Source organism: Eubalaena glacialis, chromosome 1 (genome assembly GCF_028564815.1).
Source record: "Eubalaena glacialis isolate mEubGla1 chromosome 1, mEubGla1.1.hap2.+ XY, whole genome shotgun sequence".
Classification (NCBI taxonomy): Eukaryota; Metazoa; Chordata; class Mammalia; order Artiodactyla; family Balaenidae; genus Eubalaena; species Eubalaena glacialis.
Genome location: NC_083716.1, coordinates 158,372,254 through 158,400,149, shown reverse-complemented (window position 1 = coordinate 158,400,149; position 27,896 = coordinate 158,372,254). Strand labels below are relative to the sequence as shown.

Below are 27,896 nucleotides of genomic sequence, written 5' to 3'. Positions count from 1 at the left end.
CAAAGGAAATCAATCTTTTTTCCCCCTTCAGTAGTACTATGTGACAAAAGGCAAAAATCTAAAGCATGGTATTAAGCAAATATTTTTTTGTAACCAGGCAGCAATAATACCTTCCGATTGAAAAACAATTAACATTACCAAGAGCAAATATTAAAAGTGCTCACTCTGTACAAAGTATTGCACATGCCCCCATCCTCAAAAGGCTTAAAGTCTAATAAGAATGAGAGATATACAGATTCAAAAGATGAATAATAATAGCAGCTGATCCAGAACCTTTTAAAATTGTCCTCCTTTTCACTAAGGGTTCCTCTTGGACTGTGTGCTTCTCCCCTTTCTTACTCATTCATTTCCCGCTCTCTTTAGGCCCAAATAACTAGTGTCCCTAATTTTTCTTTGCCCCAGTCCTGCCCTTTCTGCTCTACTTTTTAACCTTTTATTGTGAAATAATTTCAGATTACAAAAAAGTTACAAAAAAAGTATAAAGAATTCCCATATATCTTCAGATTCTCCAAAGGTTAATATTATACACTTGCTTTATGTATGTCTCTTTATGTATGTATCTATCTATGTATGTACATACACATTGTTATGGACCGAATGTTTGCATCTCCTGATAACTCATATGTTGAAATCCTAACTCTCCAATGTGATTTTTATTTGGAGGTAAGGCCTTTGGGGGTCCTGTAGAATGGATTAGTACCCTAAGAGACCCCAGAGAGATCTCTTGCCCTATCTGCCATGTGAGGACACAGCAAGAGGACCATCTATGAAACAGAAAGTGGTCCCTCAATAGACACCAAATCTGATAGTACCTGGATCTTGGACTTCCCAACCTCCAGAACTGAGAAATAAATGTTTGCTGTTTAAGCCACCCAGTCTAATGTATTCTTGTTACAACAGCTCAAATGAACTAAGACACATATACATGTATATATATAAACACATACACATATACATAAACTATTAGCAATGGTGTTTTAAATATTTTTCGAGAAAAGTTGAAGATATAATGCTCCTTTATCCCCTAAACACTTTAATATATATTTTCTAAAAACAGTGATAATCTCTTATACAATCACAGTACCATTAACGAAATCAGGAAATTAACATTGATATAAAAACTATTACTTAATTTACAGACTTTATTCATATTTTGCCAATTGTCCCATTAATGTCCTTCACAGCAAGAAACAGTTATGTACATATTTTATATATTTATATAATGTTGCTATAAAGGACATTAATGGGACAATAATAACTTTTATTATTAAAATTCATTAATAATAATAAATTCTTTTTCCTGGTCTAGGACCCGATTCAGGATTAAAATTGCGTTTAGCTGTCATGTCTCTTTACTCTCCTATAATTTGGAATAGTTTCTCTGTCTTTCTATGGTGATCATGACCTTGATAGTTTTAAAGAGTAGAAGCCACTTATTTTTGTAGAATGTTCCTCAATGTGGGTTTCTTTGATGTTTTTCCACAATTAAATTCATGTTGGAAACTTTTGGTAGGACCATCACAGAAGAGACACTGTGTCTCTCACTCAGCATATCAGGAGTTAAATGATACCTACTTGTCCCATTACTGCTGATGCTTTGATCACTTGATTAAGATGGTGTTTGCCAGGTTTCTCTAGTCAAATTAGTATTTTTCCTTTTTTAATTAAAAAGTATGCTGTGGGACTTATATAAGCCTCTTGTTTCTCATCAAATTTCCCCCATCAGTTTAGCTTCCATTAATTCTAACTTTTGCCAGAAACAATTGCTACTATGGTGGTTGCCAAATGGTGATTTTTGAACTCCATCATTCCACTGACATTTATAAGTTGGAAATCTATGGTAAGGAAAAGTGTTCTCTTTCATCTATCTATCAATCAATCATCTACTCATCCCTCTATCCCTCCATCCATTTATATCAGTATAGACTCATGGGTTACTTTATGGGTTATAATCCATTACTCTCCTTATTTTGACACACAAACTTGCCCAGATCTGATCAGCAGGGTCACCCTTTAAGCTGGCTCCTGAGGCCTTCTGACATGGCTCCAACATTCTTCAATCACATTCTTATATTCTGGCAAAGCAGAATGTTCCAAGCTTATATTTATGCTTTCCTAGCACCAGACCTAAAATCAACCATTTTTCTAAGGAGCCCTGGTTTCCTTTAATGGAAAATGGTATTTAAAATCAAGATTTACATGCTACTGTAATTGCTTCTATACCCTCTCAGCAAACAGAGCTAGGAAATAAGCCTGTAATATATTTATGTACATACCCATGCATAGATCTATATCTATTTCTACCTATATCAATATTAAAAACTGTAAGTTCATACTGACATCTTTTCTGTGCTTTTAAGATGGCCCTACTCCCTATATTCAAATCTACTCAGTTCCCTTTACCCTTCTTCACAACTGTCTCTGCTTGGAGCAAATTCCTGTCTTCTTGTTCCAGTTACATATTATAGTTCTGACCAACTGCCAAATCTATAGGGAAGTGGTTTTCAAACTGCTGTAATTTAGAGTTAACTATAGATCTTTTTAAACCAAGGCTAATTCACGAGTGATTGTTATGTGCAGCCAGACTGAGAACCACTACCCTGGAAGTTTCCTCTCCTAACTATCTTGCCACACAGAGGGAGGAGAGAAGGCACAAACGCTAACAGTTTTACCTATGGGGTTAAACATATAAATGTATATGCTGATTCAAGACTTCCCAGTCAGTGCACTCAGACACGCTGGTACCTTAACACCATGTCATTTGAGAATGTCCTAAAGCACTTAAGCACTCCCAAACTAAACATTAGTTTAATGATTAAAATTAAATTATAGACTTCCAAGCAAATATTTCAGAAGTCCTTTACTCTAGCCTTTGCATCAGCTATATAAATGTTTTTAAGTTTGTGGGAATAGAAAAGGAAGCAGAGGACCTCTGTTAGCTGGTATTCATTTTTGCATATCCCAATGCCTGACCACCTCCTGAACACCTAGGGTGTTCATTCTTGATTGCTTTCCTAACTTTCTCATTTTAAAACTCATAGACATTTCTAAGCAGCAAGAGTGTACATGAAGGGGAATAGTCTTTGAACTATTACTGAAACAGAGAGGAATAAAAAGACCATTGGAAAAGAAAATATACCACCTTGGAGAGGAAGATGAAAATAACAGGTAAGAGAAAGGGTAGGAATCAGAGTGTCAGGAAATTGCTGGCCTAGTTATTACACAATGGAGAAATGCCTAAACACAGGAACCTATTTCTAGCAATTCTCAAAACACACTGGTTAGAAAATAGTGATTTAACCTATTTAAGAATAAAACATATTTAAACATTTGGAATATTGTTTATATGTCAATAAACACTGATAATTTTAAGTACTTCATATCCGTTCACTAAAAGAAGCCCAACAGTGCTTTTCCTTCAAAAGACATTGCTCTAAGTCTATGTTTTGCAATACATCTGAATCAATTACATTTCTTTTAAAAAGTAACTGGAAGTTCAGATTTTTTCAATAATTCAGATAAACCTCTCCTTCCTCATGTCCATATTTATAATGCTTTACTGTATTTACAAACTTATCTCATTATAGTCTTTTCTAAACAAGGCACTAAATCTTCAAGAACTATCTAATATTTCCTTGGCTAAGAACCAAAACACCAAATTGAAAACTCAGTCGGGGTTAGGGAATGTCATATACATTTGGGAAATCCAAGAAAGAGTTATAAAAACTCTGGTTGTTAACCAGTAGGGAAGTTTCCCCTAAAATGTACTATCCCTGGCAGCTGTTATGCTTCACAGCTGTTATATTAACAGCTGACAAGGACAAGCATTCAATGTTAGGAGAAACAGGAATCCACAGAAAATGCTTTGCCTCCAATTATAATTCCTCATGGTTTTTACATTTATATGTTCCTAATATTCTGCAATGTTAGAGAATGTGTTACCGTGTCTGATGTTTACCGTTAATTATGAGAAATGGAAGGCAGTGACTACCAGTCTGAAATAATGCTTTCTTCTATACCGTATCATTTCACAGCCTGAGACCCCGTTTCTCCTAAAATTCTGGCTCATCTTGCTTCTGAAAGCCAGATTAGGACAAGTTTGTCAATTCGAAATCTGACACAACCGACAACTCAGAAAAGGAGAAAAAGGTTCCATTGTGTTACTTGCGACTGTTAGCAGAACAGGCTTGAAAATGAACCTTTCCCAACTTCCCATGACCCCACAGTAGTTAGAGGGAGTAAAGTCCATTTTCACATGCATGATTTAGAATATGGTTTCAAAGGAACTCTTAAGCTTCCCAAACAGAGGATATGTATAGAATGTACAGTTTACTGAAGAATTCAAAACTTCAGTTTTCCTCCTAACACGAATTTCCTCACATCACTTCAACTGCAAGCCTAAAATGGTATAACCAATAGATTTATAAAGCCCATAGGTATTAAATAAACATTGCAAACAACTGGGGGATAGAAGCTACTGAATAGCAGGCTTTCTAATATAAAGTTCAACAATGTCATTAGCTTCTCTTTATATTCGAATTACTCAAATTACTCAAGCTATCAGCAAAAAAAAAATATTGGTCTTAAATACTATCAAGGTACATTCAGTTAAATCTAATTTGCATATTACCTTTCGAGTTTGCATTTTCTCTGTTCTCCTCCGAAAGGCAACATAAGGGTCATTGTTGGTAGAGCCATCTCTTTTCTCTTGTTTTATCTGAGGAATGAGGGATGGTCCCCTGCAGTTTTTACGTTTTCTCACCCAGTAGTCATATACAGCTTTAATAAGGTAATCATCTTCGTTTAGCAGCAGTTTTGCTTCTTGAAGTGTTACAAGCTAAATAAAAAATAAAAAATGTCATCAACTACAATGTTTGAAAAAAAATTAAAATTAAACTATACCTACAGGAAAAAATGTGATCAGTCTAACAATTATGATCAGATATCATGATGGCAGAAAATACAATTCAATTTAATCTAACAAAGACTATTAATAAGATTTACCAAAATTAGACATTTGCCCTAAGAGGTAGTGAGTTCCACCACTTAAAATATTTAAGAAGCCTGGATTAATGATAAGACTACAACAGATTTATGACTCAGGAAAATCTTGAACTGGAAGACATCCAGGGTCCTTCAAAATTCTGATATTCTGGGATTCCACACATTGGAGGATCTACTAGTTTTCAACAGTCTACTAGCTTCTTTCAGTGTTTTTGTTTTTCAACAGAAACTAGAATTTACAGGTGGTTTCTTTTTACCTCCCTCCAAAATAAACTATGAATATTTTCTAACGTATTGCAACTAAATATACACATGCCTCCTTTGAAATTGAAAAGGACAAACTTAGCATGTTTCCAGAAGTTTCAACACTATGCAATCTTGAATTTCTTGTACCAATTACATATATAAACAATTCCTCTAACAAAGCTGATTAAATACTAGAGAATCCTTGTTCTAAACACTCATTTTGTTAATGACATTGTCATGTCTGGGACAGTGGCATCTCAGGGATCTATTTCTCCTTTATCAGTGCAGCCAATATATGCTGACATTATCTCAAAGTAAAGTTTGTAGAAATTTGCTTGGTCACATCTGTTTCCTTGCTCCTTGTGAAGATCAGAGAGGCTAATCAGCTCTACTAAGATGGATTAGGGGTTATACATATCCATTTATAGTGAAGCTTAGAAAAAGATTATGGAGTTTTAGGGCTGTGAACCCTTACTGAAGTGATGCTATCCCAATCTTTTTACTTTTATCATTCTAGAGATGAAGATTCATTTTCAAAACAAATTGAGATATCTCCTAAAAACTTGGAAATGAGGGGAAAATTTTTATCACTGAAATTTTAAGATCAACATACTAATCAATTTGCAGGTTGTATGAATTCATTTGAAGAAAGCATGACTTAGCAAATAAATCTTTGCTATGATCTGACTTCTCATATTGGTATAACCTCATGGAATAAATGTAATAATCATTTGGACTTCCAGTCCTATGATGGTGCTTACTAAAGCTAATTAGTTGGTTTCTTATTATAATTTGGCTGCCAAGACGGTTTGACCACAGGAAGATAATACAGACGGTATCAACTCAAGTATTCTAGTCCACATGACAATAAAATTATAAGTGGCCATTCTTTGGTTTATTCAAAGTCTCAGTGGAGTCAGCTTAACTGCATCTGAGACGCTGAGTAACTTGACCTTTAAAGTGGAGAGCCGCAGCCTGAAACATGAGATCAAACCAAAAGAACCAATATTTCCAAACATCAACTTTAAGTGGACACTCTCCCACTGTTAGCTGAAGTTCTCTGGAATGGTGATGTATACCTCCAAAGTCTACAAGGACGGTGGCAGAATAAAAATAGAGCTTTCCGGATCTAACAAAACTCCACCAAATGCTTAGAGCATAGCATAACTGGTAGCTCTCATGTGCTCTGGGGACCAAAGGGAAACAATGCTGTGATATGCTATATGTGCTTCAGCTGTTTGGTCATTCTGCTTCTGATAAAATTTTATAACCTTCACTAATTAAATCAAGAACTTAATCTAACCTTTGAGTGGGGAGGAAGATAATCTCTTTCCTTCAACCAGCAGAGCAGTGGTGAGTTTCTTATATAACAACATTATCAAAATAACACTACTTCCTATCTCCCTGCAGGAGGTGTCAGGAGATTAAAACACTGCCTCAGATTTTCTTCTCTGGTGCTTGCCCCTGCTTTCAGAAATGTCCTTCTGCCTGGTGCTTAAGTACCCTCTTTATATCTGAGGTAATAAGAATTCAATACACAGTTTAAACATCCTGACATTACTTTCCTATGTTAGCTGTAAGTCAACAACTGCTGGTTTTATATTGTCATACGGCCAATTTTTATTTTATTGGATAATTTTGGTTTTAGTCATTCTGTAAAAATTATCTTTAGCTATTCTAGGGCAACTAGTATCAGTGCCTCTCTACTATCATGGTGACAGCATCAATTTGAGTGGACAAGAACTATTTACAGATAAAGTAGTCACAAATTATGTGACATGATTAAAAATCCACAAAAATCAGAATCCTACTACTTTTATACCTAAGGAAAAAGTTCTGCCATTTAGCATTTCATCTACTAGAAACTAGTATTCAAGTGGCAAAGGGGTCTGTGATAAATTTATTATTTCCAAGACAGCTCTGACTTACTTGATTTACTTATTTTGGGGGCTTAGGGATAGGAGATAAAAATTCTTCTTCTAGACTGCAACAAGCTCCATGAGGACAAAGATCATTTAGTTTGCTTATATACAAAACTCATGGTCTAGCAATTTCAATAAATGCACAAATTTAATACACAAATTAAATAAATTACATGTAAAATTAATTAATTAATTAATTAATTAAATTACATGAATAAATTACATGTAAAAATTAATGCTTTTACATATAAAATACCCAATTAAGCAGTAAGTAGTTAATAACTACTATCAGCCTATCATTTGTGCTATAGGTTGTGGGGAAGATAACAAAAAAAACTTTAAGACAAATCCAGTACCTAAAGAAACTTACAGTATGGGAATTAAGGTTAGATAAATACAAATTAAACAATAAGAGAACAACGTAAGAACTTCGCAACTGAGTATGAGTGCAGTAAGATAGAGGACACAGTCACAAAAAACTCCATCCGAGAGTGCCTGTGTTGGCAGCTTACGGTACAAGAATAAATTCTGAGGATAGATACCAAAGGAAAAGAACAAGAGGTAGAGGAGAAAAGGAAGAGGAGATGAAGAAACAAGAAGAATCAGGAAAGATGGAAGTCAACAAATCCAATACTACAGGGATATTAAGTAGGACGCAGACTAAAATGAGGCTCCTGGATGATAATTAGGAGGCCATCAGTGACCTTAAACAGTGCAGTATCAGTAAACTAAAATGGACTAAAAGGTAAACAATATGGCTTATCTTTTGAAAATTTAGCTGTGACTTAAAAAAAAAGGAGAGACGTAGGGTAGTAGTTTATTGAAAATTTAGGGACTAAAGGAAAGGGATTTTAAAAACCCACAAGATCCTGAGTTTTGGGAGTCACTGGAGAGAGAATGAATACAGTATGGGATCATCTGGAGTTAAGAGAGTAAGTTAAGTTTTGAAAAGGTTAAACTTGAGAGGTCTGTGGACCATCTAGATGGAGATGCCAACAGGCAGCACAAAAAGAGAAAAAAGAAAATCCTGAGGCTTGAGAAAGTGGTCAAGGCTAAAGGCATAGGTATTATTATAACCACAAAAATGCTCAATGAGGTGATATTGCCCCCCAAAATAATCAGGACAAGAATACCAAGAACAGAATTTCAAGAAACCCTGATGTTTGCAGGAGTTGAATGAAACAGAGTCAGTAAAAGAAAATTAGAAGGAATGGTCATAAAGAAATCATAAGAAAACCAAAAGGGAATGAATTGTATTCAAAAGAACAAAGGTGAGGACAGTTTGAAGAAATAAGGAGAACTCAAATAAGACAAAGGATGGGGACTGAAAATAATCACAGACTTTGGCAACAAGAGTTTTCAAGACTTCACTGCAATAGTCTCCACAGAATAATGCCAGCAGAAGCTTTTGCCCCAGTCCATCTTTCATGTCTTTCTCTACCAACTTAATAAATATTGGTTTAACCACACACTTGATTCCTTGCCCTGGGATCTGGTACTATCCTAGCCCCCAAAAAGAGAAAATAAAGAACTCCATGAATCTCCCAGATCAGACACTTGGAATGAGGGGAGCCTTTTGCTATCTTTAATCCTTGGTTCTATTAATAAGACAATTTTCTTGTTTCTATAACAAAGCCTTCACCTTAATCTCCTCTGCAGAAAGCAGATGCTGTCAAGCTCTGAGAACCTAGCCAGTTGTTTTAGAGTCTGGAAGCTTGCCACTGAGCAAAGAGAACTAAAATAGGATGGTGCTGATTATAGTGCATAGTTAATTTACTGTTTACATGCTTTTTGTTTATCCTGTACCCACTTAGATGATAAGCTCCACAAGGGAAGAACTTCTGTCACTTGTCTTGCTCACCTGAGCGCTAAATAAATATTACTAACTGAATGAAAAAAAGCAAATTACAGAACACACAGCCGAAGGCTTCTGATGATATAATTTCAACCACCATGAGAATTTCGGAGCAATCATGGAAAACAGAAGAAATGCCAAAAGTCTGATCAAGCCTAGGATTGCTAGGAAAATTTACACATAAAGAAGAAAAACTGAAATTATATCTGATGCCAGTGATCAAAATCCTAGGAAAACTGTGAGCACTAATTATAATGAGTATCAATTTGATAATTAAACAAATTTCCAATAAAAAAAGACAATCCCTCAAAAAACAAATTAAGTTGAATTTTACAAACTTCAGTTTTAATGTACTTTTTTGGACAGTACACTAGATATTACTTTCCATCAAAATGGGGGATGGGTCCCATCCAAAAAAATGAGATGACAAAAAAAATATGTAACGGATGAAGAAGCAAGGTAAAAACCTACAAGACCAAAAAAATGAAGAGGAAATAGGAAACCTACCTGAAAAAGAATTCAGAGTAATGATAGCAAAGATGATCCAAAATCTTGGATATAGAATGGAGGCATGGATTGAGAAAATACAAGAAATCTTTAACAAAGACCTAGAAGAACTATAAACAACAAACAAAAGGGGATGAACAACACAATAACTGAAATGAAAAATACACTAGAAGGAATCAATAGCAGAATAACTGAGACAGAAGAGCGAATAAGTGAGCTAGAAGATAGAATGGTAGAAATAACTGAGGAGGAGCAGAATAAAGAAAAAAGAATGAAAAGAGAATTGAGGACAGCTTCAGAGACCTCTGGGACAACATTAAATGCACCAACATTTGAATTATAGGGGTCTCAGAAGAAGAAGAGAAAGAGACAGGGTCTGAGAAAATATTTGAAGAGATTATAGTCGAAAACTGCCCTAACATGGGAAAAGAAAGAGCCACCCATGTCCAGGAAGCACAGAGTGTACCACACAGGATAAACCCTAGCAGAACACAGCGAGACACATATTAATCAAACTAACAGAAATTAAATTCAAAGAAAAAATATTAAAAGCGGCAAGGGAAAACAAAAAATAACATACAAAGGAATCCCCCTAAGGTTATCAGCTGATTTTTCAGCAGAAACTCTGCAGGCCACAAAGGAGTGGCAGGATATATTTAAAGTGATGAAAGGGAAAAACCTACAACCAAGATTACTCTACCCAGCAAGGATCTCATTCAGATTCGATGGAGAAATTAAAACCTTTACAGACAAGCAAAAGCTAAGAGAATTCAGCACCCCAAACCAGCTTTACAGCAAATGCTAAAGGAATTTCTCTAGGTGGGAAACACAAGAGAAGAAAAAGACCCACAAAAGCAAACCCAAATCAATTAAGAAAATGGTAATAGGAACATACATATCGATAATCACCTTGAATGTAAATGGATTAAATGCTGCAACCAAAAGACACAGACTGGGTGAATGGATACAAAAACAAGACCTGCATACATGCTGTCTAGAAGAGACCCACTTCAGACCTAGGGACACATACAGACTGAAAGTGAGGGGATGGAAAAAGATATTCCATGCAAATGGAAATCAACAGAAAGCTGGAGTAGCAATACTCATATCAGATAAAATAGACTTTAAAATAAAGAATGTTACAAGAGACAAGGAAGGACACTACATAATGATCAAGGGATCAATCCAAGAAGAAGATATAACAATTATAAATATATATGCACCCAACATAGGAGCACCTCAATACATAAGGCAACTGCTTACAGCTATGAAAGAGGAAATCGACAGTAACACAATAATAGTGGGGGACGTTAACACCTCACTTACACCAATGGACAGATCATTCAAACAGAAAATTACTAAGGAAACACAAGCTTTAAATGACATAATAGACCAGATAGATTTAATAGATATTTTTAGGACATTCCATCCAAAAACAGCAGATTACACTTTCTTCTCAAGTGCACACGGAACATTCTCCAGGATAGATAACATCTTGGGTCACAAATCAAGCCTCAGTAAATTTAAGAAAATTGAAATTGTATCAAGCATCTTTTCCAACCACAACGTTATTATGAGATTAGAAATCAATTACAAGAAAAAAGCTGTAAAAAACCATAAACACATGGATGCTAAACAGTGCACCGCTGAATAACCAAGAGATCACTGAAGAAATCAAAGAAGAAATGAAAATATTTCTAGAAACAAATGACAATGAAAACACGATGCCCCAAAACCTATGGGATGCAACAAAAGCAGTTCTAAGAGGGAAGTTTGCAGCAATTCAATCTCACCTCAAGAAACAAGAGAAGTATCAAATAAACAATCTAACTTTACACCTAAAGCAACTAGAAAAAGAAGAACAAAGAAAACCAAAGTTAGTAGAAGGAAAGCAATCATAAAAATCAGAGCAGAAATAAATGAAATAGAAATGAAGAAAACAATAGCAAAGATCAATAAAACTAAAATTTGATTTTGAGAAGATAAACAAAATTGATAAACCTTTAGCCAGACTCATCAAGAAAAAAATGGAGAGGAACTCAAATCAATAAAATTAGAAATGAAAAAGGAGAAATTACAACTGACACCACAGAAATACAACGCATCTTAAGAGACTACTACAAGCAACTATATGCCAATAAAATGGACAACCTGGAAGAAATGGACAAATTCTTGGAAAGGTACAACTTTCCAAGATGGAACCAGGAAGAATTAGAAAATATAAATAGGCCAATCACAAGTAATGAAATTGAAACTGCAATTAAAAATCTTCCAGCAGGGCTTCCCTGGTGGTGCAGTGGTTGAGAGTCTGCCTGCCAATGCAGGGGACACGGGTTCGAGCCCTGGTCTGGGAAGATCCCACATGCCGCGGAGCAACTGGGCCCGTGAGCCACAATTACTGAGCCTGTGCATCTGGAGCCTGTGTTCCGCAACGGGAGAGGCCCGCGCACCGCGATGAAGAGTGGCCCCCACTTGCCCCAACTGGAGAAAGCCCTCACACAGAAACGAAGACCCAACACAGCCATAAATAAATAAATAAATAAATAAAATTAAAAAAAAAAAAAAATCTTCCAGCAAAAAAAAAATCCAGGACAAGATGGCTTCACAGGTGAATCCTATCAAACAGTTAGAGAAGAGTTAACACCTATCCTTCTCAAACTCTTCCAAAAAACTGCAGAGGGAGGAACACTCCCAAACCCGTTCTACAAGGCCACCATCACCCAAACCAGACAAAGATATCACAAAAAAAGAAAATTACAGACCAATATATCTATCACTGATGAACACAGATGCAAAAATCCTCAACAAAATACTAGCAAACAGAATCCAACAACACATTAAAAAGAGCATACACCGTGATAAAGTGGGATTTATCCCAGAGATGCAAGGATTCTTCAATATATGCAAATCAATCAATGCAATACACCATATTAACAAATTAAAGAATAAAAACCATATGATCATCTCAATAGATGCAGAAGAAGCTTTTGACAAAATTGAACACCCACTTATGATAAAAACTCTCCAGAAAGTGGGCATAGAGGGAACCTACCTCAACATAATAAAGGCCATATACGACAAACCCACAGCAAACATCATTCTCAATGTTGAAAAACTGAAAGCATTTTCTCTAAGCTCAGGAACAAGACAAGGTGTCCACTCTCGCTACCATTATTCAACATAGTTTAGGAAGCCCTAGCCACAGCAATCAGAGAAGAAAAAGAAATAAAAGGAATACAAATTGTAAAAGATGAAGTAAAACTGTCACTGTTTGCTGATGACATGATACTATACATAGAAAATCCTAAAGATGCCACCAGAAAACTACTAGAACTAATCAATGAATTTGGGAAGGTTGCAGGCAGGATATAAAATTAAGGCACAGAAATCTCTGGCATTCCTATACACTAACAATGAAAGACCAGAAAGAGAAATTAAGGAAACAATCCCATTTACCACTGCAACAAAAAGAATAAAATATCTAGGAATAAACCTACCTAAGGAGACAAAAGACCTGTATGCAGAAAACTATAAGACACTGATGAAAGAAATCAAAGACAATGCAAACAGGTGGAGATATATAACATGCTCCTGGATTGGAAGAATCAATATTGTAAAAATGACTATCCTACCCAAAACAATCTACAGGTTCAATGCAATCCCTATCAAATTACCAATGATATTTTTCACAGAATTAGAACAAAAAATTTTACAATTTGTATGGAAACACAAAAGACCCCAAATAGCCAAAGCAATCTTGAGAAAGAAAAACGGAGCTGGAGGAATCAGGCTCCCGGACTTCAAACTATACTACAAAGCTACAGTAATCAAGACAGTATGGTACTGGCACAAAAACAGAAATATAGATCAATGGAACAGGATAGAAAGTCCAGAGATAAACCCACACACCTACCATCAACTAATCTATGACAAAGGAGGCAAGGATATACAATGGAGAAAAGACAGCCTCTTCAATAAATGGTGCTGGGAAAACTGGACAACTACATGAAAAAGAATGAAATTAGAACACTACCTAACACCATACACAAAAATAAACTCTAAATGGATTAAAGACCTAAATGTAAGACCAGACACTATAAAACTCTTAGAGGAAAACATAGGAAAAACACTCTTTCTCATAAATCACAGCAAGATCTTTTATGACCACCTCCTAGAGTAATGAAAATAAAAATAAAAATAAGCAAATGGGACCTAATTAAACTTAAAAGCTTTTGCACAGCAAAGGAAACCATAAATAAGATGAAAAGACAATCACGGAATGGGAGAAAATATTTGCAAACGAAGCAACGGACAACGGATTAATCTCCAAAATATACAAACAGCTCATGCAGCTCAATATCAGAAAAACAAACCACCGAATCAAAAAATGGGCGAAAGACCTAAATAGACATTTGCAGATGACATGACACTACACATAGAAAAGAAGAAGACATACACATGGCCAAGAGGCACATGAAAAGATGCTCAACATCACTAATTATTAGAGAAATGCACATCAAAACTACAATGAGGTTATCACCTCACACCGGTCAGAATGGCCATCATCAAAAAATTGACAAACAATAAATGCTGGAGAGGGTGCAGAGAAAAGGAAACCCTCTTGCACTGTTGGTGGGAATGTAAATTGATACAGCCACTGTGGAAAACAGTATGGAGGTTCCTTAAAAAACTAAAAATAGAACTACCATATGGACCCAGGAATCCCACTCCTGGGCATACCATGAGAAAACCATAATTCAAAGAGACACATGTACCCCAATGTTCATTGCAGCACTATTTACAATAGCCAGGACATGGAAACAACCTAAATGTCCATCAACAGATGAATGGATAAAGAAGATGTGGTACAAATATATATAATGGAATATTACTCAGCCATAAAAAGAAATGAAATTGGGTCATTGTAGAGATGTGGATAAACCTAGAATCTGTCATACAGAGTGAAGTAAGTCAGAAAGAGAAAAACAAGTATCGTCTATTAACGCATATATGTGGAATCTAGAAAAATGTTACAGATGAACCTATTTGCAGGGCAGGAATAGAAACGCAAACGTAGAGAACGGACGAGTGGACACAGTGGAGGAAGAGGAGGGTGGGATGAATTGTGAGATTAGGTTTGACATAAATACACTACCATGTGTAAAATAGATAGCTGGTGGGAACCTGTTGTATGGCACAAGTAGCTCAGCTCGGTGTATAACTGAATCACTTTGCTGTACAGCAGAAATTAACACAACATTGTAAATCAACCATACTTCAATAAAAAATTTATTTTAATTAAAAAAAATGGGGTCAGGGGAGACTGGTAGAAAGGCTAAATATGCAACAAAGTCACTTTACAATGGAAAAGTTTGGGAAATGTTCTGAGGAGTTGGTAATGCCTCAGGGATTTAAAGGACTTACTTGGAAGTTGGGGGAAAATAATGAATTTGTATAGGTAAACAAGTGAAAACTTTTAACAGTCTAGTGTAAAAAGCTTATTTATTTATATTGGTAACTTCTTACTACATTAATAAAAATTAGCATATTAATATATCACACAGGTATACCAACAATTATTTTTAAAAATAGTTTTAGTTTTTAAATCTAATTGTAATATCAACACATGCTCATTATAGTAAATTTGGAAAATATAGAAAAATAGAATAAAGAACATAAAAATCACCCATAATTCCAGCACCTAAATATAACCATTGTTGGCATTTTGTTGTACATTCTTGTTCTTCTATGCACATGTAGAAATGTTTTAAACAAACCTTCAATAATTCTGCATCCTGTTTTTGAAATCTCACATTATATAAAGATCAACTTCCTGTGCCACTAGATACTCTTCAAAATAACAATTTTTAATGGTTGTATGATATTCCATCCTACAGACAACTTATAAGTTATTCTTAACAACCCTGTTCAGAAATCTTTGACATCTTCACTAATTATTTTTCTTGGGAATGATTCCTAGAGGTAGGACCACGAAATCAAAAGGTATAAACATTTTACGGTTCCTGACATATGCTGCCTAATTGCTTTCCAGAAGGAACATACCATTTTAAATTCTCTATACCATATATAGAATGTCCCATTAAAGAAAATTCTTTATTACTTTGTAAATAATTTTTCCTTCACTTAAAATTTTAAATAATATATAAATAAGTAAAACTAAAATACATTTTAAATGATAAGAGTACCTTAATATAAATCTGAGCAACTGAATTGGTATGAGGTGTCTACCTAAGACACCCAGCCAAGCAAAGTTAGTTACTGAAGCACCAGAAAGACAGCTCCATGAAAAGGATCAAGACGATATTATAAGAATGTAACTAGTATTAGTTTTATATCCAAATAAGAAAAAAGTCGGAATTGTACTCTTCATGCTCCTATTCAAAGAAAGTACACTTAAGTATTCCTTAAGGAATATTGAACTGTCAAGGAATATTGTAAATAGAAATTCTAGGATCTCAGGAAAAGAAATTCAAGACAGTAAAATGTAATATACTCAGGTCTAAAGAAAATGCAAAATAAAGCTGCTAATTAGATTAGCTGTTAATACAAGAGACAGTTTTACAAGGTACAGTACCTGATTAGAACTGGCTTTTTCAAGTCTGTCAATCATAATTTCAAATTGCAAAGGCTTAATTTCCATCTTTCTGTTAAGTCTATTTAATAAGGTCTCATCTTCTGAATCCATATCATAATCTGGTTGTTCGTTGTCTAGATTAAAGGCTAGAAAAGAAAAAAAAAATTCTTCAAACTCAGGAGAAATCATGGAGTTATATAGTGTTTATATTCAACCACAGAATACTCCCAAAGTATAAAGCATTGACCAAAGAGGAGTTCACGAGCAGACATCAAAAATTTGGTTTTAGAGACTCAGTTGAAGAAAAAATAAATTTTAATTCATATATGATTTAAAGTTTCACAGAACAGTAAAAACAGCAACTAGAATTTTTTATTTTAAAAATAAAGGGTCACAAATATATATATTAAAATATAAAGTAGCAATTATAAAAAAAGATATTTATTCACATGGTAGTTGGTAGCATAAAGAGAAGCTATGGAACAGAATTAACAGTCCAGAAATAAACTCAAGTATAAAATATATGATGGGAATGGCATTTCAAATCACTGGAGATAAAACAGATTAAAAAAAAAAAAAAGAGGTACTGGCCTGACAGACTAGTTTTCTTTAAAAATAAATAAATAAATAAAATTAACATTTGCAACATTATAGATGGACCTGAGGGCATTATGCTAAATGAAATAAGTCAGAGAGAGACAAATAATGTATGATCTCACTTCTATGTGGAACCTAAAAAACAACCCAAACTCATAGAAAGAGATCAGACTTGTGGTTACCAGAGGCAGAGGGTGGGAGGAAGGGGAAATAGAGGAAGGTGGAGGAGGAGGAGGAGTATGAAAGATAAGCAAAAATTGATAGGAAAGTATAATTTTCAAAATTTCACTTTTTTGGGGTACAGTTTCTTCTCTTGGCTCTCAGGCTTTATCATCCATTAACAAAGAGAACAACCAATATGGCATGTTATCAAGAGATACTGCTTGGAATATTCTTAGGGATGTGAGCTAATAGCAAGAAATCTGCTGTTTAAAATGAAATCTTCTTTAAGGATTGTCTAGCTCTGAGAAGTTGAATTCTGAATCTGCCCAGAAATTTATTTCTGGGCCCCTGAAGTCAACTGCTTCTTTTTATGAACTGACAAAAATCAGCATGAGGTACTCACTAATATTTAGAATGGACCACTATAATTTGATTTACATTAATACTATAGAAAGTATAGACATTCCTGCTATAACATGATATATGAGTTCCTCAAAAAAAAAAATCCTCTATATGCAAAATTGTACACCAAAAATAACAGGCTTATGTAAAATCTATGTAACTTTGTGTTATCAGAGTCCAAGCAAACCATAAACGTTACAGTAGATGGCCACGTAAGCCACTCAGAATAGCTGGCTACTACCTCAAGGGATACTAAAAATGCACAAAAATAACAGAATGGAATTGCTGGCTTGCGGATACTGAGAGAACACAGACTGTAAGGGGACTTGGCGCGTTGGGGCTCCAGCAGGAAATGCAACCTGCCGCTATATGAGAGCTGTGCAAGGCTGGAGGGTATACTTTTCTGGGAAAGGAATCTTAGGTGCAGGCACTCATTTTTAATTTTTTTAATATAGAGTTGAAAGGACTCTTTCCATGTCAAGCAGCCAAGGACAAGCCTTTGCTCCTCCCTACTGAAGATTTTAATCCTGTTGCTATTCCAGCCCCCTTTGGCAAAGAAAAATCATAAAAGAACCAGGACAACTTCCATGTAGTATTGACCTCATTCCCCCCTTTTATTGATTGTTGTTGAGCTAACTGGTATCATAAACACTTGTGCAGAATAGTCTGTACAGCAAATCTGTATTACTAAGGACAAAAGTAATAATTTTATCTAGATTACCTGTCCTGATATTATTTTTCTTATAAAATCCTAAATGATACAGATTCCCCATGTCATAGCTCTTTTTTTTTTTTTAAATATATTTATTTATTTTTGGCTGTGTTGGGTCTTCGTTTCTGTGCGAGGGATTTCTCTAGTTGCGGCGAGCAGGGGCCACTCTTCATCGCGGTGCGCGGGCCTCTCACTGTCGCGGCCTCTCCCGTCGCGGAGCACAGGCTCCAGACGCGCAGGCTCAGTAATTGTGGCTCGCGGGCCCAGCTGCTCCGCGGCATGTGGGATCTTCCCAGACCAGGGCTCGAACCCATGTCCCCTGCATTGGCAGGCAGATTCCCAAGCACTCCACCACCAGGGAAGCCCCATAGCTCTTTTTGTAATGAATGAGATATTGTTTATAAATCTACCAATTGATAAATAAATGAGAGAAATGTATATAAAAATATTTCACAGGCAATCAACTACATAATTATATAAGTATCTATGTTACTACTCACATTCAATTTGCATTCAAAGGGCTCTTTTTTGGATGGGGGTGTCAAGAGAAAGTGTTTTATTTTTTTAATGTGGTAAAATACAAGTAACAAAATTTATTATCTTGACCATTTTTAAGTGTACAGCTTAGTGATATTAGGTACACTCACAATGCTGTGCAATCATCACCACTATCCATCTCTAGAAAGCACAAGAAGGATTTTATAATTTCCTGCTACCATTTCTTGCTTATGCTACCAAAAATATGGATATACTTAGTACTGTCTAGAAATAATACCTATCTCCTACATGTATCACAGAAACAGTTTACAGAGTAAATCAAAAGGTGTTTGTAAAACATACAAAATCCTGGTTTAGTACTAATTCAATTTATTAAGTGCTTACTTAATACGTCAGGTAGAAAGCTAGGTATAGTAGATGAAGAGATGAATCCCTGTCTGTAGTTCCTCATTTGGAGTATGACAGTATTGACTTATACTTGTAAACACTCCTGTATAGGAAAAAAACTTTCCGTCTCTCAAGATTTTCCTCCCAAACACACATACCTGGTGGTCACTGGGCTTAGAACATTGTTTGTGTGTGTGTGTGTGTGTTTAAAAATCATTACTTATTTATTTCTCCCGCAGTCCATCTCAAGTCTCTCCTACATCTGGTTAGTTCCAAAACTATTCGACTCCAGAACTGGTCGAGCAATGCAGCTGTCTGCAGCCAAGCCTTGGAAGTGTCAGATACCTGCCAAGGTGTTGTAAGGCATGGGCTGTGTCCAGAGATGGAAGTGTGGAAAGCAGTCCTCCCAGTACCACTCAGCTCCACGTCTGTCAAGCACCTGGCTCAGGTGGGGCTTAGAATATTGTTTGTTCGTCTTAACAAAGTATTACAGTATATCCTCTGAATTACATGACCATATCCCAGTTTACATCTTTTCTGTCCTCTGATTTAGAGGAGCGATATGGCTATATATCATGCTTCTTTTGGATACTTGCAGTAAAGAGGTTAACTTGGGTATATATTTCTGAATTCTAGTTCTTTGGAAGGGAATTGCACCCCTGATGGATACTGTGTGCTACTGATGAGAACGATTCAATTTCCATTCCAAATGAGTAAACCCTTTTAAAACAAGCCTGGCAATATCTCTCATGTTCTTCCTTTCCTACCAGGTCCCAGGCAATATGGCTCTAGGGAATAAAGAGAAAAAAGGCCATTCTGCCATCACAAAGAGAGTGACCAGAGAATACACTACCTTAATCCTTAATCCTTTGGTGAATTGAGCACAGGTTTCAGGGTCTTGACTCAGAGCTCAGTGCTTCTCCCACTATACCACACAGATGCTAAATTAAACCCTTCTAATCATAAGAGCTATAATAAAAAGTTCTTTGACTGTCAACGGGAAATAAATTAAAAGACTGTTTTTGTTCAGCCATGGACTTAAATGATTAAGATAATAAATTACATACATTTAATAACCAAAGATAAAAAGATTAATTTACAAATAAAACAAATGCCAGTTGACTACAATGCATGTAAAAGAAGATACTGCGAACCCAGTGCACCAGGCACTCAAGGATTTGTTAAAAACAAACAATAAAAATTAAAATGAGAACAAACTCTAATAAGACTTCCCCACTTAAAGTTATTTTACATCTAGAAAATGTCCAACATTTACCTATGAATCATCAATGATAATTTTTTTAACATAAAAAGAAGCAACATTATACAAAGCTCCTACTTTCATGCATCTTCAAATTTCCTAAATGCTTACTTCTGGACACTATTTGCCAATATCCAATCCCTTTTTTTCTTTTTTTTTTCTTTCTTTCTTTTTTCCCCCAATCCCATTGATGCAAGCAACAAAATAAGACAGAGGCACTAGAGCACCTTGTTTTGTAAAGGTTCTTCTTTGAAAGTATTAACAATAACACTTATAAGAGTGTCATTCACTTAAAAACTCTCTAGTCTACCTCTTCTTCCAGCTCTGCATTTCCTTTCTTATACAACTTTCCAAAATTATGTTTATTAATCCTTTGAACCCAGTAACAACAAACACTGACTATACAACATGTACAACATGTGTAACAGGCTCCCTGCTAAATTAAGATAGATAACAACACCATAAAGCATAGAGAAAGTGGTGAAAGGTAATTCCAGACAGAGAGGGTAGCAGGAAAAAAGACAGAGAATATGCTTAACTACAAAAGGCATAAATTATCAATAATGAGTTTGGATAGGAGGCTATATGATTCCAATGTACCTTCAAATAGTAAGACAAAAATTCAAAACCATATGTCCACAGAAGCTGTATGCACATATATAAAATGTATATATATTTTTTAAAAGTAGAGTTGAAGAGTTTTACAAGTCTAGCATCAGCAATGCTATTGCATATCTAAATCTCAGTTAAATGGAACCCAGTGTACACTCAAGTGGGCTCTGACCAGGTAGACCTATGAACTAGGAAGCAGTTGGAATAAAACATCTTCCTAAGATCCCATATACTTAACTCTAAGGAAGTCCAGGGATCTGACAAAGGCTCATAAGTCTCTCCTTGACATAAGTATCATCAAAGCCTTTAAAACAGTGTTTCTCAAACTTAAGCATTCACCAGAATCATCTGATTGAATCAAACAGATTGCTGAGCTTGATGACCAGTTTCTGACCCAGTAGATCTGGAATGTGGCTTGTGAATTTGTATTTCTAACAAGTTCCCAAGTGATGCTGGACAACATTTTGAAGACCTCTAACCTAAACCCAAGTCTTCACTCTTAAAAGATTATAAACTTTACTTATTCCTAGTGTGAAATACAATGAATTTAAAAAATTCTTGTATTGTTAAGATCCTCAGGCTTCAAATAACTTTCAAAGATACTTAATGACGAACTAGTATATCTCAAAGTTCAGAAGCAACCCAAGCACCATCTCCTCCTCTGCTTGGAGCTCTCCAAGGTTCTGATAACCTCCAAATCTAGCTGTTCTAAATGTTGTACCAAGAGATCATATGAATCTTGATAAAGTCAGAATTCTTGACTCTGATTCTCCAAGATTTCCTACTGTTATAAGACTTGACTAGAGACCTTACTTACACTTTCCTCCCAATGTACAGAAAAAGAAAGTGAAGTGCAGAAGAGTTCAAGGCCACTTTTTACAAGATTATATAGTGATCCAAGGCTGTCTACCAACTAATTTATTCTAAAAGGAGTTCCAGGTTTATACTATAATCAGGATTATTCTCGTAGTCTTTCTGCTGACTAGCTAACAAACTACATTCCTCTCCCACTTTGAAGAATTCACTTTTTATATAAACAAAAAGTATTACTGGTCAAAATCAGTAGCAATGACTACAACTATGGGAACCACAGACCATGAGAATGGGTAAGTGGATACTCTGAATTTTCGGGTAGAGATTTTCATAGTTAGAGAGGGGAAAGAGCCTAATGATATTAGATAGGACCCAGGGGGTGTGATAGTGATTTAAAAAAAAAAAAGGTGTATAAAGATAATGATCCCTTTATTCTCCCTCAAATTATGTTTTTTCTTATTAGTCTTCTCTTTTCTCCTCCTTCAGATTCTTCCTCCCGTGTCTTCTAACAACTCAATAGACAACTGGGCAGGTAACAGTTCAGGACATAAAAATGCTAATGGATTCTAAACACATGAAAAGACCTTCAACCTCATTCATAATAAGAAATCCAAATTAAAACTATACTGAGAAATTAGAGTAAAGTCTGGGTTTTAGGTAATAATAATAACGTACCAATATGGTTTCTTAGATTCCACACATGTGCCACAGTAATGCATGATGATAATATTAGAGGAAACTGAAACTGGATGAGAGGTATACAGGAACACTCTGTACTACCGTCACAACTTTCCTGTAAATCTAAAATTTTTCCAAAATCAAAAGTTTATTTAAAAATAAAAATACTACTGATACACTGAGGTGTATCATCTCTTACCTACCAAACTGGCAAAAATCAAAAAATTCAAAAGCAGTCTTTTGACCAGGATATGGGGAAACAAGTTCTCTCATACTTTGCTAGTGGACATACAAACTGGTATAACCCTTACAGAGGGCAATTTGATAACTTCTGTAAGAAAAAGATATAATCGTACCTTTATGAAATTCTTTATATTCAAAATTATTCACTGAAGCACTATTTGTAATAACAAAAGACTGGAAACAATCCAAGTTTCCTTCCATAGGAAACTGGATAATAAACTGGCACATCCCAAACACAAAGGACTACTTATGCAGTAGTAAAAAGGCATGAGGACACACTCTACATGCTGATATAGGATAATTTCTAGACTATACTCTTACACATACACACACACACAAAATATGCTAAAAAGTACATACAGTGTGCTAATTTTTGTGTAAGAAGGGGTATAAGAATATAATTTCCTATGTACTTCAATTTGTGTAACAAAACCCTAAAAGAATAGATAGACTAATAAAAGTGGTTACTTATAAGGGGAGGGTGACTGGAGTAGAGGACAGGGATGAAGTTGTTTTTGTATATTTTTATTTTGGAATCTTCTAAATGCATTATCTATTTAAAGATAAAGTAAAATCATGTTACTTTGTGACTCTAAAAACAATTTTGTGTTTTAAGAATATATTCTGGGTCTGTGATCCCTATGTACTGTGATCCCCAGATTCTTCTGTTCAAACCTCTTATCCTTCTCATTCACTCTCAACCAATCTTTCAACAAGTACAGTAGGAGGGCAAAAAGCCTCACTCAGACATCTGGGTTCACGCAGTATCTTGGCTTAATTAGTACAAACTAATTCTACAATTATATATTTTATATCAGTAAGAACACACATTCTATTAATATCTATAGTGTAAAATAATTAATAAATAAGTCACAGAAAGAGCACATATCTCTCTAGCCCACTAAATGGTCAGGAACTTGAGAAATTAAACAGCAGTATTCTTATAAAGAGACTTGTTTTAATGTTAGCAAAGTATTAAATGGACAAGGAAGTAAACTCAGTATACAGAAGATATCAGGAAGATTTAAAATAGAAATCTTAATAGATCTGAAAAAATCCAAATGTAAAAAACATGAATTAGAGAGCAATGAATAATTTCTTTTACAAAAAGAGACTCTTTAACTAAAGAAGATTTCACCAAATATTCTTTTCAAAAATCAGCCCTACGGTAGATATATCTCATTTTAAAATACACATTTTAGACTTCAAAACATATTGCAATGACACAATAATCAAATCTGTGTGGCTGCCATAAAGACAGACATACAGACCAATGGAACAGACAGCAAAGAAATAAACCATTATGTATATGACCAAATGATCAAAAAGGGTGCCAAGGCTAAACAATGGAGAAAGGATAGTCTCTTCAACAAACGGTGTTGGGAAAACTGGAAATCCACGTGCAAAATATGAAGATAGCAAAAAAAAAAAAGAAGATGGACACTTATCTTACATCATATACAAATATCAACTTGAAACTCCTAGAAGAAAACAAAGGCAGAAAACTTCGTGACACTGGATTTGCCTATGATTACTTGAATATGACACCAATAGCACAGGCTACAAGAGCAAAAATAGACAAATGGGACTGCATCAAACGAAACAATCTAAAGAGTGAAAATATGGAGTGGGAGAAAATATTTGCAAAACATATATCTGATAAGGGTATAACATATATCTTTATGTAAGAATATATAAAGAACTCCTACAACTCAACAAAAAACCAAATAACCGATTTAAAGGATATGAATAGACAATTTGCCGAAGAAGATATACAAATAGCCAACAAGCATATGAAAAGATGCTCAACATCACTAAACATTAGGGAAACACAAGGCTACAATGAGATGTCATCTCACCCTCATTAGGATGGCCACTTCTAAAATAAAACACAACACAAAAAATTACACTTGGGGTGAAAGTGGAGAAATTGGAACCCTGTGCACTGTTGGTAGGATGATAATATAGGTCCTGCCACCATGGAAAAAATATGAAGTTTCCTCAAATATTAAAAGTAGAATTACCATGTGATCCAGCAATCACACTTCTGTGCATATATCCAAAAGAACTGAAAATAGGATCTCAAAGAGATATGTGAACACCCATGTTCACTGCAATGTTTTTTACAACTGCCAAGATATGGAAGCAACCAAAATGTCCATCAACAGATGAATGGATAAACTAAATGTGGTATATACATACAATGAAATATTATTCAGCCTTAAAAAAGAAGGAAATCTTGTCATATGCTACAACATGGATGAACTTCAAGGACATTATGCTAAGTGAAATAAGCCAGTCACAAAAAGACAAATACCACAGGATTCCACTTAAAGTAGACAAATTCACAGATACAAAAAGTAGAACGGTGCTTGTCAGGTACTGCAGGGAGGGTGTTAACAGGGAATTGTTTAGTTTCAGTTATACAAAATAAAAAATTCTAGAACTTCCCTCGTGGCGCAGCAGTTAGGAATCCGCCTGCCAATGCAGGGGTCACGGGTTCGATTCCTGGTCTGGGAAGATCCCACATGCCATGGAGCAACTAAGCCCATGTGCCACAACTACTGAGCCTGCACTCTGGAGCCCGTGAGCCACAACTACTGAGCCTGCATGCCACAACTGCTGAAGCCCGCGTGCCTAGAGCCAGTGCTCCGCAACAAGAGAAGCCACCGCAATGAGAAGCCTGCGCACCGCAACGAAGAGTAGCCCCCGCTCGCCGCAACTAGAGAAAGCCCGCGTGCAGCAACAAAGACCCAACACAGCCAAAAATGAGTAAATAAAATAAATAAATTTTAAAAAAATTCTAGAGATCTGTTGTACAATGATGTGCATATAGTTAATACTGTAATGTATACTTAAAAAGTGTTAATAGAGAAAATTTGTTATGTGTTTTTTACCACAACAAAACAACAACAAAAACCCCATTTTAGGGACTTCCCTGGTGGTCCAGCAGTTAAGACTCTGAGCTCCCTATGCAGGGGGCCTGGGTTCGATTCCTGGTCAGGGATCCCGCATGCTGCAACTAAGAGCCCACATGCCGCAACTAAAGATCCCGCACACTGCAATGAAGATACCGCACGCTGCAACAAAGATCCCAGAGCAGCCAAATAAATAAATATTTAAAAAACAAAACAAAAACACCCATTTTAACCTGAATCAAATCCCAGGAAACAGGCAAACCCAAATTGTGGAACACTGTACAAAATAATTGGCCTGTACTCAAAAATGTCAGTGGCATGATGCACAAAAAGATTTAGGAATAGCCCAAAGCCATCATGTGATGGCTGGATGCAACATATCATCTGAAGTTTTCCTTCACTATAAAGAATATTACTGGGGCAATTATTAAAATATAAATGAGGTGAACAGATTAGGTAATTGCAGTGGCAATTACTGATTTTGATAACTGTGCTTTGGTTATGTAAAAGAATGTGTTTTTAAGAAACACACACGTAAGTATTCATAGATAAAGAGTATTCATAGATAAAGTATTCATAGATAAAGTTACCTCTGTAACTTACTCTAAAAGGGTTCAAAACAAAAATAACGTGGAAGTAAGGACATGGCTGAACTCAACACCACTATCAATCATATTATGGATATAATGGACATCCACAGACCACATCATCCAACAACACAGATTACACATTCTTTTCAAGCTCACACGGAACACTGACCAAGATACCACATCCTGGGACATTAAAAAAACCTTAATAAATTTAAAAGAATAAAAATCATACAACATCTGCTCTCACATCACAATGGAATTAAACTAGCAATCACTAAGAGAAGCATAGCTGGAAAATCCCAAAATACTTAGAGTTTAAACAATACACTTATAAATATGGTCAAAGATGAAATATCAAGAGAAATTTTAAAATATTTTGAACTAAATGAAAATGTTACTCGTCAAAATTTGTGGGATGTAAAAAAGCAGTGCTTAGAAGAAAATTTAAGCATTGAATGCATATGTTAGAAAAGAAGAAAGATCTAAAATCAATAATCTAATCTTCCACCCGTGGGAATTGGAAAAGGAAGAGCAAATTAAATCCAAAGTAAGCAGAATAAAAGAAATAGAGTAAGAAATAGAGCAGAAATCAGTGAAAGTGAAAACAGGAAATCAATAGAGAAAAATATCAACAAAACCAAAAGCTGGTTTTTGGAAAAGATCAATAAAATCAATAAGGCTCTAGCCAAGCTAACTAAGAAAAAAGGAGACAGAACATAATTACTAATATCAGAAATTTAAAAATAGGGAGCATCACTACCGAATCCATGGACATTAAAAGGATGGTCAAAGAATACTGTGAACAATTCTATGCCCACAAATTTGATAACCTTTATGAAACGGACTAATTCCTTGAAAGACACAATCTGCCAAAACTCACACAAGAAAAAATATACAATCTGAATAGGCCTGTCTCTATTAAAGAAATTGAATCAATAATTAATAATCTTCCAAAACTGAAAGCACCAGGCACAGATGGGCTCACTGGTGAATTTTACCTAACATTTAAGGAAGAAATCGTATCAATTCTCTACAATGTCTTTCAGAGGATAGAAACAGAGGGAATTCTTCCTAACTCATTCTATGAGGCCAGCATTACCCTAATACCAAAATCAGATAAAGACATTACAAGAAAACTACAGACCAATATCTCTCACGAACATAGAAGCAAAAATCCTCAATAAAATCGAATCTAAAAATGTATAAAAAGAATTATACTCCATGACCAAGTGAGATTTATCACAGGTATGCAAAGCTGGGAAAAAAATCAACGAATGTAACCCACCACATCAACAAAGAAAAAAATCAAAATTATATCAATAGATGTAATTATTTCTGCTCTATTTTGGTTTCTGGTCAAACCAAAAACCAAAACTCTATTGGTATCAGTAGATTTCTGCTCTATTTCTTATCCTATTTCTTTTCTTCTGTTTACTTTGGATTTAATTTGCTCTTCCTTTTACAGTTCCCACAGGTGGAAGATTAGATTATTGATGCAGAAATAATGCAGAAAAAGCATTTAACAAAAAAATGCTTTTTTGTTAAAAAGCATTTAACAAAATCCAACCATGATAAAAACTGACAGCAAACTAGGAATACAGGGAAACTTCCTCAACTTGATAAAGAACATCTACAAAAAACTTACAGCAAACATCATACTTAGTGGCGTGAAACTAAGAGCTTTCCTACCAATATCAGAAACAATGCAAGGATGTCCCCTCTCACCACTGCTTTTCAACATTGTACCAGAAGTCCCAGCTAATGCAGTAAGACAAAAAAAAAAAAAAGAAAAAAGGAAACAAAAGCTATAAAGACTGGGAAGGGAGAAATTAAACTGTCTTTGTTCACAGATGATAAGCTTGTCTATGTACATATGTATATACATTCTATGAAA

The 27,896-nt window shown here is 35.2% G+C and overlaps 1 protein-coding gene across 1 annotated transcript in view; it reads right to left on the bottom strand.

Annotated features, from left to right (window-relative positions):
* Positions 1-27,896, bottom strand: part of EPC2 (enhancer of polycomb homolog 2) — a 102,255-nt gene that overhangs the window by 23,543 nt on the left and 50,816 nt on the right. Inside the window, exons 3-4 of the mRNA XM_061199890.1 lie at positions 16,130-16,275; positions 4,631-4,837 (exon numbers count right to left, since the gene is read on the bottom strand). Of these exons, the coding sequence (XP_061055873.1) occupies positions 4,631-4,837; positions 16,130-16,275 (353 nt within the window). The remainder of the gene's footprint in view (positions 1-4,630; positions 4,838-16,129; positions 16,276-27,896) is intronic.